This window comes from Girardinichthys multiradiatus, chromosome 2, assembly GCF_021462225.1.
Source record: "Girardinichthys multiradiatus isolate DD_20200921_A chromosome 2, DD_fGirMul_XY1, whole genome shotgun sequence".
NCBI lineage: Eukaryota > Metazoa > Chordata > Actinopteri > Cyprinodontiformes > Goodeidae > Girardinichthys > Girardinichthys multiradiatus.
In genome coordinates this window covers 19,045,344-19,059,199 of record NC_061795.1, presented here as the reverse complement: position 1 = coordinate 19,059,199, position 13,856 = coordinate 19,045,344, and the positions used below count along the sequence as shown (strand labels likewise).

The 13,856-nt window shown below is 36.7% G+C and overlaps 1 protein-coding gene across 4 annotated transcripts in view; it reads left to right on the top strand.

The window, feature by feature from the left end:
* The first annotated feature begins 5,552 nt into the window (after positions 1-5,552).
* The window catches only part of tmem117 (transmembrane protein 117), an 81,871-nt gene continuing 73,567 nt past the window's right edge, over positions 5,553-13,856 (top strand). Inside the window, exons 1-2 of one of the 4 annotated variants that reach the window (XM_047353369.1) lie at positions 5,553-5,904; positions 8,860-9,169. In XM_047353369.1, coding sequence (XP_047209325.1) covers positions 8,875-9,169 — 295 coding nt within the window. In that variant the 5' untranslated portion in view covers positions 5,553-5,904; positions 8,860-8,874. Of the gene's footprint in view, positions 6,019-8,396; positions 8,537-8,859; positions 9,170-13,856 lie in introns of those variants that run through there. The other 3 variants (XM_047353378.1, XM_047353359.1, XM_047353388.1) reach the window with 3 other exon arrangements.

The following is a 13,856-nucleotide window of genomic DNA, read 5'->3' as shown; positions in this document are numbered from 1 at the left end:
GAGTCATATTTCATTTTGCAGATCTGACTCGGACTCTGAGATCGCAGACAACAAGAGATGCTGGCCTTTTGACAGCTGATCCTATTTGGCAAGAAATCCGGCCCCATCTGGACACCACTGGGTTTCTTTCTTAGCTTTCCCTGACTCCTTTTTTTCCGTAAAATAGTACATCCAATATATCCCATCACCAGAGGGAATCTCAGCTCTGTGTCAAGCAGAGCAACCACACACTGAACTATAGAGGAAACACAGTGAATCACTTTTCAAAAGGCAAAATATTTGAATCTGTATGTTATTCTGATTTAGATCAATACCAAATATTATTTTTACAGTACAAATAACTGCATTAAAATGTAGGTTCTGAGTCTGTATCTGACAGTCGGGTCTATTATGCAGTTAAGTATTTTGCAGTACAGTTTTTTTTTTACTAAGATTTATAGCATAAAAGTGTTTTGCCATTATAATTTTTGTTCTTTTAATTTCTAATGAAGATCTGACCACATTTATGTGTTAGCAATGCCAAATGAGGTCCTCCAACTCCACCTTTGGTAATGGCCGCAATAAATCAATGCATACATACATACCAAAGCCATGGCTAGGAAAGCAACGTTAGTTACTTAAGTGGCAACTTTTCAGGAGAAATTATATATTTTTAAAAGTAAAAAGTAATGACTGAATCACATAAACACAGGAAATGCATTTCACATATCATTAACACATTAACAAAATTGTTTTATACATGTTGCTGAGCTCACATCTAATAGAAAATATATCTTTCAGGGCAAATAATACATTTTCATTGAATCTTTAAGGAAACCATCTTTATCTGGTACAGTTTTCATCCTTTTTTTTTTACCGTATCCTTAACATCATATGGCTTCTGAAATATTTTTTAGATCCCAGTCACTACTGTGGCCCATGTGCCAGTGATTAGGCTATACTCTAATCCATATGCAGTATTTTAGACTTGCCATGCTTTAGCAAATTTCTGGAAAGAAGAATTTTAGACTGTAATGATGTTAAAGACTTCAAACTTACCTTTAGCCACAGGACCAGCTCAACCTTCATAAAACCTTGAGACTGCTTAGACTCACCTTTGCTTTTCCGTGGGGCCTGAGAACACTTGAATTCACACAAGACAGGTTGAGAAACACAGACGTTGTAGACATAGTACGAAAGCTTATCATAACTTTAAAGTTATTTGAACAGATTTATATTTTTATGATAATCTAATCATTTCTGTTTGAGTGTGAGCTCAGAAAACAATACACTGTAAATGTCTTTAAATAAATGAGAAACAAATGTACAAATCAAAACATTAAAAATGGGCAGGGTATCCAAAACGATATTTATCTAACAAAATAATTTGATGTGACTGATGCCATTATCAAGCAAAAAACGTTTTTGTCATGTCAATGTATTTTATGAATGGATCACGTTTGTAAAATGTGTCTATGGAACGCCAAAGTGTTCAAAATTAAATAAATAAATGAAACATTACGAAACAAGTATTTACATCAATAAATAATGGAAAATGATTTAATGTGACGTTGAAATTTTGAAATAATTGAACGCATATTAAATTCTCAGCTCATTATTACAAAAATGTTTAATTTTCCATTAAAAATCAGCTTTTTACCTAATAATTGAAATTATTATTGAGACTATTTTTATGTAATTCCAGCAGTTTTTTTATTTCAAAATGTCATTTTTTAAAAGTCAGCTTTGATTTTATAAGGCTGATTTTTTCCCCATGGCCATTTATTTCATAATGTCAGTTTAGAACTGAATGACTGTGGGCCAATCAGCGTCTACGGGCTGGACCTGTATCCTCATTGGCTGAGCCTTACATAGAGATTATAGTTTCCTGGGTACCTGCTCCCTGAGCAGCTACTGCTCCAGCTCAAGGTTTAGGAAGGATGGTGGAGTTTCTTTAACTTCATTCAGCTCTGGTTACCTTAGCAGATCAAATTGAGGAAAATAATTTATCATATGATGCCATGTTGAGTTGTTTGGATGACATCTTTCAAATGATCGGGATGATAATTGCTCTCCAGAATGTTACCGTCGACAACGCCATTGTGGATACCCTAAGAGCCATTGAGCACCATGTCTCCATGGAATATGCAGAGCACAGCACTCAAGACTTTAGTGCTGTCTGGCATAACCATCGGGGTTACTGCTGTCATGTTTTCTGGGTCACCCAGCACAGTTCACTGTGGTCAAATGAGCCGACAGTCGAGCCACTCGACGTTAGCTCTCTGTTAAAGATTACCTTCGCGGATACAAGGTGCATTACGGTAATAGAGCAGACCAGCTGCCAATTCAGGAAACGCTTGTGAAAATAAGAGGAAAACAGAAAAGTAACCTTAAGAATATATTCTAGAAGAATTATATTAATGACATATTTACAACTTTCACATACATGTTTATGTAAAAAATATTTAATCATTTTACTGTTGATTTGTGGAGAAATAATGGGTCAAAGTACTTACTAATGCTTATCTGTTATATACTTTTGTGTCACTTTCAGCAATTTATTTCTCCAGAATCATGAGAGGTGACAACACAATCTCTTCAGATTATTTTAAAAGGTCATCTATACCATAACCAGAATTAATATTTCATAATTTTACTGTAGAATGTATTCAAAAATGCTTTAATATATACATGGACTGCTAAATCTTTGTAAAGTATATGAAAGTTTGTCTCACGACGTAATTCTGCCTGTAGAAATGTACAGATAATTGAGGTCAGCATGATGCGAGAGGAGCATTACATGAAAAGACGGAAGGGGTTGAGGTAACACATGTACAATGCCCTGGAGAACCCATAGTATTTTTGGGGTGATATATAATAAAGGTTTATTTATCATGAGCATAATAGTGAAACACCATCGATAGATGATTTGAATCACATGCATCTATCCATCAATAAAGTTTTTAAATTGCATATAATTCTGTCCAGGGTTGGTGGGAGGCTGATGCCTACCTCAAGCAAAGATTTGTGTTAGAGAGTAAGCACACCTATAAAATTACCAAAAAGAAACTTACAATGAATATTAACATTCTATAATACAGATATTGCTCACTGACTTAACATTTGAGTGGGATATTTACAGATTCAGTGTGACTCATGCAATCGGTGGTACCATTTGCAATGTATGCACATGGATCCTGCAGAAATGCCACAATGGATGAGAACGGCGCAGGACTGCACGTTTGTGTCACTGATAAAAGTATTCATTGTTTTCAGGTTTTGAAGGTGTTGCATTGTTTTTTCCAAGTTAGATTTAGTTAACCTTTTGGTTTGATAACTGTTGTTCCTTCTTTCAACTTTCCGTTTATCTTAAATAAAAAGTTTGCAAAGTTGTTTAATATTAAAAGCTATGTTGAATAAAATACATTGTACGTTGTACATCATTGTACATCATTCTTTATACAACGTACATTATACGTTGTATAAAGAATGTTGTTACTTGCCATTAACCCTGGACATCAAATATACTTATTAATTGGACAAAAATAAAAAATATCCACTATATGCATTCTGAAGTACTCTGGTTATAGTATGGATCAGTGTTTCCCAACCCTGCGCCTCAAGCAGGTGTTGGAAGTCAGGTGTGAGGTGCAATCATTTAAATCTGGTGTACTAGAACAGAGCCACATATAAAACATGTAGGGCAGGGGTACTTGAGGAGCAGGGTTGGGAAACAATGGTATAGATGACCCTCTAAACATAATCTGAAGAGATTGTGTTGTCACTTCTCATGATTCTGGAGAAATAAATTGCTGAAAGTGACACAAAAGTATATAACAGATAAGCTTTAGTAAGTACTTTGACCCATTATTTCTTCAAAAATCTACAGTAAAATGATTAAATATTTTTTACATAAACATGTATGTGAAAGTTGTAAATATGTCATCAATATACTTCCTCTATAATATACTCTTAAGGTTACTTTTCTGTTTTCCTCTTATTTTCACAAGCGTTTCCTGAATTGGCAGCTGGTCTGCTCTATTACCGTAATGCACCTTGTATCTACGAAGGTAATCTTTAACAGAGAGCTAACGTCGAGTGGCTCGACTGTTGGCTCATTTGACCACAGTGAACTGTGCTGGGTGACCCAGAAAACATGACAGCAGTAACCCCGATGGTTATGCCAGACAGCACTAAAGTCTTGAGTGCTGTGCTCTGCATATTCCATGGAGACATGGTGCTCAATGGCTCTTAGGGTATCCACAATGGTGTTGTCAATGGTAACATTCTGGAGAGCAATTATCATCCCGATCATTTGAAAGATGTCATCCAAACAACTCAACATGGCATCATATGATAAATTATTTTCCTCAATTTGATCTGCTAAGGTAACCAGAGCTGAATGAAGTTAAAGAAACTCCACCATCCTTCCTAAACCTTGAGCTGGAGCAGTAGCTGCTCAGGGAGCAGGTACCCAGGAAACTAATCTCTATGTAAGGCTCAGCCAATGAGGATACAGGTCCAGCCCGTAGACGCTGATTGGCCCACAGTCATTCAGTTCTAAACTGACATTATGAAAAACAATGGCCATGGGGAAAAAATCAGCCTTATAAAATCAAAGCTGACTTTTAAAAAATGACATTTTGAAATAAAAAAAACTGCTAGAATTACATAAAAATAGTCTCAACAATAATTTCAATTATTAGGTAAAAATGTTATATGAAAATTATTTTATATTAGGAAGCTGATTTTTTAAAGAAGAATAAAATATATTTAATAATAATTAGCTGAGAATTTAATATGCATTCAATTATTTCACAATTTCATTGTCGCATTAAATCATTATCTATTATTCATTGGTGTAGATACTTGTTTCATAGTTTCATTTACTTATTTATTTTGAACACTTTGGCGTTCCATACCTTTTATGACACAAAAATACAAAAAGTAAAAAAAATGCACATAAGGCGAGGATAATATAAAATAAATGTGATACTGGTAGCTTACTGGAAATGGGACCCCAAATGAAAAACTTCTCATTCAAATCTTTCTTACTTACTTTGACAGTAAGAGTCAGTAACACTACTCTTTTTTAAAATATATTACCAATCAAGGTTCTCTTCATGCCATATTTTTGTAAAGCCATATTCAATGCCATATTAAATGACTTGCAGACATGTATGTCTGAAAAGTTTCACTGTTCTGTACAGAATTAGAGACACATCTCCTGACATTTAAATCTACGATGCGGCCGATGAGTGATGGCCATGGTTATCTATTTTTCTTCAGGGCTGGATAATGGTGATGCATTCAGTTTGGCACAAACCGGAAGAAATGTCTTAACTGACATTTAAATGTCAAACTGTAACAGGAAGCAGGTTAGGTGTTGACAAGTAAGTTCATGTATATTGAATGCCCGCTCGGTGAGGTTTAAAATGTAAAAATAAAGCTTTTAATAAAAAAAAGTTTGGAGAAACAAAAGCAACTTTCCGTTTATTGTGAAAGGCGTAAACGGATGTGATATGGTTTTACTAGCTCCAGCTCGACTCTGGTGGATAATATAGCGTGGAAAATAATGTTAAATCCACTGTATGGAGCCGACCGCGTCCATCCATTCTCTAGTGGCTCCGCCAGCTTTCTACCTTGAGACCGCTAAAGAGCTCCATCAGGCGGAGATGTGCTGCGGAATCTCCGCCCGGTGTATTCACGGGCTGGGGGGCACCATGGCTTGAGGATTTGGGGGAAGACTCTACCGTACGCTTACAAGTCACATGGATAATCCCTCTCAAAACCAAACCCACCGTATCATCCCGTGATTTGGGTGATTAGAGCGCCGCTGTCGGCTTGATGTGGCAGCAGAGCCAAGCGGGAGGTGGGCACCTCGTCCTGGCTGTTGACTGAGAGGAGAACGGCGTGGAGGAGCAGGTGCGTTCAGGAAACAGATGATGTTTTACTGCGCTCCAAGACTGGACGTATTTCGCTCATTCCACATCTTTCTGGATGCAGAGACATTTAGGTTGTATAATCAGATCATTTTGGGTGAGCATGTTGTGCTTCCAGCGAGAAAGGTGGCTGATGTGACATTAGTTAGAATTGACCAGAGGTGGCAGAAACAAAGATGGTTCATTTAGTGTCTATTTTCTGCAGCACCTGCCGAGTCTGTCAAACAGGAGTTAGAGGGAAGTAATATGATGATAATCACCCCTACCATATATATTGAAATGAATGACTGCTGCCATATCAAAAAATGTTTTTCCATGGGAAGTGTATTATTTGAGACTGACTATTTTCTTTCTCTATTATTCTTTATTGATTCTCTAATGTTGTCAAAGGTCATAAATGGGTCCCCTGTCTGGGTCCACCTTTCTGCTTGCTGGTCTTCACACTACTGCTTCAGATTGGGAACAGAACTAAGTCTACTTAAAGCTACTAGTCAGACTTTTCTTTAAAATCCCAAATCAATAGTTATATAATTTTTCACCTATTGAACAATAAGTGATGGTCAGTTTTTCTGCTTCTTTTGCTATGAATCATAATGTAGTCAAAATAAAAATCTGCCCTCCCAAAACAGGCTTTTCCACCTGTACGTTCCTCTGATGACATCACATAAGACAACTGATCAGAGATTTTGAGTAGGGCTGTTTGTATTTTGTGTTTTTTCCTGTTCATTCATGCTTCAAGTTAATCTGTGGTCATTTACCACAGATAATACAACACTTTGTATTGTGTTATTAGTGAGTCTGCTGTTCTGCCGTTTTTTGTACAGAAATAGCTAGTTATTTGCTGTTGGAAGTTACCCATTTGCTGATGCCCATTATTAAATAAACACACCAAGAATATATCTAAATTATGTTTTTTTTTTTTTCATCCTGTTAACAATGCAGCTGGAATTTTTTTAAGCTTCAGTTTGACAAACTAGGGTGTGATTTACCTGGAGATGAGTAATTTTTTAATTCAACAAAATAGTTTGTGATCGATTTTCTCAAGTACCTATCATAAAATAATAATAAGTTTTCACCTACAGTCCAAAAACATGACTAGTTGATTAATTGGTCTATCTTAATTGCCATTAGGTTTGAGTGTGTGTGTGCATGGTTGTCTGTCCTGTGTGTCTCTATGTTGCCCAGTCATGGACTGGTGGCCGCCTGTCCAGGGTCGACAGTCAAAAAATTGGAAATAGTTTTATCTTAATCTCAGGATTTTACTGTTTTGGTTACATTGATAAAGTAATGTAAGCAGAATGTATTTTTGTCTTAACACATAATATTCTCTGTCGGTGTTTAGGACTGTAAAGCTTTTAACAGTAACAAACATCATCTCTTGACTGATTAAAAAGACAATAGCAGACAGTTTATTTAGTGTTCCATGGCAGTATCTAAAACTATCTTTGGATTCAAGCATTTTATTTCTGATCCGGGGTCACAACTCTTCACAGGTATTAAGGTTCATTGAGGGAGATAAACTATGTCCGGATTTCTTTTTTTGGTAATGCTGTAACTGAACATACGTGATCTTGGTATTATTTGACATGTCTTTTATTGCTGTTTTAAATGAAGTTGTTTGTTTCAACATATTGCTGAAATACCTAAAAACGTGGAAGAACTTTGCAGAGAAGATCAGGCCAGACTGGAAAGGCCAGATTTCATTCTGAAAGATTTTCAGCAGCAATTTCCACCCAAGTTGTTTTAAAAAACTAAATGGTCTATTTGATGCACTCAAACAGGAATATATAAAGATTTGTACAATCTCTCATCATTTGTTTCAGATTTGACAACCATATCCATCATGATTTGTGTCATTGGGGTCAATATCAGGTTCAATCATGGTTGAACCCCTTGCAACTTACATGCTTTTGAAGAAAGTAATTTGTTTGCCATAATGTTTACAACTGTTAGTTGATCACGTTCATCTTGGTTCGTCTTATGGCATCATCTTTCCAAATACACACAAAGCAGAATTGGCATACCTTTCCTAAGTGTGCTTTTTAAAGACAATTATTTAGTGAAATCCTGCCTTTGGAAATCTACTTTATTACTCAGTTGTGTTTTTATTGTTAGTGCACATTTGTGCACTAACAAGAACATGCCATTCTATATTTTCTTTAATGGGTGACTGCAGTCTCTGTTCATGGAGTCATCTGCTTATTATCACCTGGAGATGGCATTTCATGATAGGACAAACATGGTGCTGGTGAAATTCAATATCCACATGGGTGTTCAAACCGTGGCAGTCCTATTTCCGGAGCCGTGATATCATCCCAAATTTCTGCTGCGAGGAGTATTTTAGGAAAGATGTCAAGGGAGGGAACTCGTGGAACATTCGGGTCAGTAAGACGGCTACATAGAAGTAGTTCAGAGTGGGTTTCCTGCAGTGAAGAATAGTCTATATTCGAAGAGGGGACCTCTCAGAGTGTGTTTGGCAGGTGTTCCCACCAAAGCTTCTGCATAAAGCTGCAACCGTTTTTTCGGGATGCACAGATCTGACAGGCTCAAAGGATAAGCCTTTAAAAGCCTGCAACTGATTTAAGGCTCTGCAGATTCCGTCTTATTTGAGAACGGTACAGTCCTTCTTTCAGGGATTTGTAAATGGTGTCACTAATGCTTTCTGATCACAATATCTTTGTAACATTTCTGTGTTGATGTAAGGAGAAAGCTTCTGTTTTTTATTTATTTATTTATTTTTATGGATACCGTACTATTTATGGTGCTGCTAAACAGATTTATGTAAACTGAGAGCTACCCCAATCCACACAGAACATCAGTGATATTCAGCTCGCTAATCTGAACCTTGGGGGTGTTTTCTCGGTAATCTGGTCTTGCTGATGTGATTTTATTGTATCTGACTGAAAGAAACACTTTCCCCTCTTTGTTGCTCCCCTAGGTGTTTGTGTGGCTGATGGGCTTCAGCAGGATGGAAATAGATACCTGTTTTCGCTACTACTTCCAGCACCCGTGGTCACGTCTCCTCGTGGCCTACCTCGTCACCTTCTTCAACTTCCTCATCTTTGCCGAGGACCCCATCTCCCACAGTCAGACGGAAGCCCACATGATCGTGGTGGGCAACTGCTTCTCCTTCCTGTTCAACAAGTACCCGGGCCTCGGCTGGAACATCCTGAAAGTGATCTGCTGGATACTGGCCATTATCAGTGGCCTGGTAGCGGGGAAGTTTATATTCCACCGCCAGCTCTTTGGTAAGTCATGCGCACGGTAATGCATCGGAATGTGCGGAGTAATGGATTTACCATTGGAGGGAAGCTTCCCCCGGGGCTACTATTGTTGTGACTATGGATCAGTGAAAAACAACTTGTACTACTACTTTGTTAATTTTTTTTCTCGTCTCAGGTAAAGATTTTCTCACACTTATCAGTCTTTTTACTCATCTGGCAAAACTGATTGCTGCTTCTCCCCACACATGTCCTTCAAATGATATCAAACATTACTTAGAAATGTCTTTTAAGAGCCATGCCTAGAACCGTTTGTGTATAGTGACTTGCAATCCTCCAGTAGCTTTCTTCTCTATTTGGACACACCATAGCATTTGATATCTATATTCCATTTAATAACATTAGAGGAACCCTTCATGCTGCCATTGCAGCAAAGCAACACTATTGAACTTTTATTTATTGTTATTCCACATTGTGACGTTTATTGGTTCTAGAGCTAGTTCTTTAATGGTTCTATAAAAGAACCAATTTGGTTCTCCACAACCCACACATTGTTGTAAAGAACATGCTATATTTGTGATTTCCTCACGTCCCGACAGCTGATTTCTCTTTTTGAGTGCTGTTGCAGTTTACCTTTAAAACAAGAAGTAATTTTTTCTGTTTGGTAAAACAATTCAAGAATAAGTGTACTTCCATTCTAAATATGTAAACTTGTTCATTAAGTGTCAGTTGGGCTTGACACAAGTTGACACCGTATTTGACAATCGTATTAAAATGTGACTATAAATTTACTTTGGACTAAATGCTCTGTTAAGGCATTTCTATAAGAGCTGCATTTGAGCCCAAAGTTATTAATACTCCTGGCAGATTTGGATTTAAGTTTTCATTTAACCAAGATGTTTGTTTCTGATAGAAAGTGAGGTGGGCATCTCTCGAAAGGAAATTCCACAATTTAAACAAGCATTAGTTTCAAAAACAGAAATGTATTTGTACTGGTATTTCAGCTGGTATTTTGATGTTTTTCTAGAGGATGGAAGGCCCCTTTACCATCATCCTTATCTTTAGGAAGAAGTCTGGACTCTGCCTGGGGTGCTCCAAAATATTAATATTACTTGAAAATGCTTGATTTTCAGTATTCAATTCAATTCAATTCAAAAATACTTTATTAATCCCAAAGGGAAATTAAATGTTATTATAGCTCATATTATGAAGGTTTCTTCAAAGAGACGTTGTAGATGCTGATGGCTGTGGGCAGGATCTCCTGTAGCGCTCCGTCTTACAGCAGATCTGAAGAAGCCTCTGACTGAAGACACTCTGTTGTTGTACGACAGTCTCATGAAGAGGATGCTCAGGGTTCACCATAATGTTCTTCATTTTATGAAGAATCCGTCTTTCCACAATGATCTCCAGAGGTTCCAGAGGAGTCCCCAGAACAGAGCCAGCCTTTTTTATCAGCTTGTTGAGCTTTTTTAAGTCCCTGGCTCTGATGCTGCTTCCCCAGCAGATGATTTCCAAGTCAAGATTATTTTAGACCTAATTCTGCCTGGGGTACAAATAAGTTCGGGCTCAGTTGTACTTTTTTATGTAGAGATAAAGTGGTGAAATTGTTATTGTGATTTTAACATTAAAAATCTGTTTAGGATATGTTTACCAACTTGTACCATGATGTTTAAAGGCAAAGTTTGATACGCCCTTTATGACGTTAGTGGAAAAACTATAGAGCACTTTGAGCTACTTAAAATGTGTGATGGATAATTTTTAAGTAAACAGTGGAAAGAAATAATGCAGTGATCTCATGTCATTTCACTATCAGTCAGACTTTATCATAATGTAGATGGTTTCTGAAATGTAAAGAAAATGAGACTGACAAATCATATCAAAACTTTTTTAACCTTTAATTGACATTTATTTTAATACGAATCAACTAAAAGGCATACAGACATGCAAAAGAGGGGCAATAACCAAGTTGGAAAAATGTGCACACATTAGGAAAAATACTTGATGCAACGTTGACATTTAGTCTCCTTGAGACACACTTACTGTTCCAGTGGATTTTTTTCCTACTTGGCTAATTTTTTGTCCTTCAGCTAAGGCTATGGTTTGCAGAAAGATTATGAAAGCTCAAGAGGCTTTATTTGCAAAGGTATCAGTCAGAAGAAAATGACAGTACCGGTACTAAAGCTGGATGTTTCTCCATAATTGACAAAAAGACAAGATGGAAACTGGACAAAGAGGCCAACAGCAAACCCTGAAGACCTGCAAGAATTTCTGCCAACTACTGAGTGTTAAAACCACCCTCCATTATTCTTCATATGCCTGGATTAAGGAGTAGGGTTCCAGGAAATGGCCTTGATAAATCATCTGAAACCTGTGGGAAAATGTGCAATCTAATAAAATCAAACGGGAGCTTTGGGGCAATGATTCCAAAATGTATACTTTACACTCCTCTTGGCGTATAAAGCACAATGGCCTTAGTAAAACTTATTTGTTGTAGGACGCTGATCTGGGGTTACTTCTCTTCAGATGGATCTGCATATTTGTAAAGGAGGATGACATTTTGAACATTTGCAAATGCTAGTCAGTCTTCCCCTAAATCCTTCAGGTGTGTGCTTCAAAGCTGACAGTAAAGACGGATTGTTATTTTTTAGGCATCAGAGTGCATCCAAATAAACAAAAGAACAGCAGCACTGATAGAATATTAAAGTGTTGCAATGCTCTTGCTGTATTCAAAACCAAATCTGACATCTAAATGGTAGTGATCATGATCATTCAAGTTTTGTTTGACCACATTTCTTCCATGTGTATGATGGTCTGTCACTATCCTCCCTGCTTTTACAAGAAGGGAGGGTAGTGGACAGTTCATAGTCTACCTTTAGTAGTTTCAGCAATGTCCTTAAATGTTTTTGTTTTTGCTTATTTTTTGCTTAATGCATGCCCATAATCTGACCTTTCTGAAAGTGAATAATATCTTTTTCACAACCACAGAATGCGTCTTTTGGACATGGTTGTTTTATATTTCATAAATCTATTTCGATAACTAATTTCAATAACTTTTTGCCAGCTGAAAAACATCAATTGCAGTAATTTTCCAATGGGAGGTTCTTTTCTATTTGCTTTGTTAAATCCAGGTCTTTGCACTTTTTTGGACAGGCAATGTAATACCAAGTCAGAAGTGGTAATCTTATAGCCACCTCCCAGAGAGGATTTTAAATTCAAAGGTGTTTTGAGAAAGCATTAAGTTAAATGGTGAGCACATGTATGCTGGACAATATTGGAAAAACTTTCAATATCATTCCTGAGTATTAAAAAGTAATTAATCTGTTGCAGTTAAACCACATCTCCCTCACTCTTCTCTACTTTTTCATCCCGAGGCTTTAGCACCTTAGTCACCTACTATATCAGGAGGGGGAATGAAGGGCTGGGGAACTTCACTCATACTGCCCAATTCTTATTAGCATGCAGAGTTTGTATACATGGGACCTGAACTATAACTGCATACAGACGCTGTCCTTTGCTATTGTGATTTTTGCACTCGATATTGTGAAGACATTTCCAATTAAAAATGGCCTTTCGCCAAATCTACCTTTTTAACAGAGTAACTTAATACCTTAACCGAGAATGATTGATTTAATGAAAACAAACTGAGAATTTCATTAAGATTATGATAGACTTGTAATCCAGAACAGTTTTTTTTAACACATGAGTCTCACTCCTGTAAGACAACAGTTGACGTCTCTTAAACACCATCAACCACCCCACCTTCATTTGCAGAATTTGTCTGTCTTCCCTTAGCAAAAAGTTGCTTTGTTCTGCACCAGAAATTTGGCTTTAGCTAGTCAACTGACCCCAAAACAATGCAGGCATTGATAAAACAGCAGTATTGTGTGTCCTGGAAGTACAAAGGAGTTATTTCATCCATTGTATAGTCTTCAGTTACCATTTTGAAGCCTCATGTTTAGCATTTGAGGTTAGTGTTGTCTTTACTTGATCTGAATCAGATTGAGAACAGAAGAACTGTGTCATCAGCATATGGTAGTGACTTATCAATATTTAGTAAATGAAAATATGTTATATAAATGGCACTATCATTCATGAAATGACCTCCAAGCTAAATTGAACAAGCATGTTAAGCAGACCTTTAAGAGCAAGAAAGTATTTAGAATATACAATTGGGGACAAACCTTTTACATTCGTCATTGTATTGAGATGCCATTTTTTGCCAGAGTAAGCATTCTTGATTTCTCTAAATGCCATTTTGGAGCTGCTTAAATAGTCCGAAAGGGTTTATACATATTTTTCACAAATACATTAAATGTCCTTATTACATGAAACCAGACTGTAGTCAGGTTCCACTTTTTTTTGTGCCTATGATGATTTTGCTTTAAATTTAGATTTTGAACTCCAAGTTTGCCTTGCTTGAAAAATAAAACGTAGTCTGAAAGATTTTTCTCACTAATGTTGGGACCATACAGCCATGGGTTTCAACACAATGAATCTGAGAATATTATTTAATATTTAATATTAATATTTTAATATTAATATTTTAATATTTTACCAAATAATATTCCGGTCTGCTAAGGATTGTCCATTAAGGCGATGGTATTGGGACAGAATAGAAAGGTGTGAGACGAGCTCTGGCATTATTGAACAGCATAAACTCTGCACACATATGGAATGAATTCACACAATTTCTTAAAATACAAGAATTTATTAA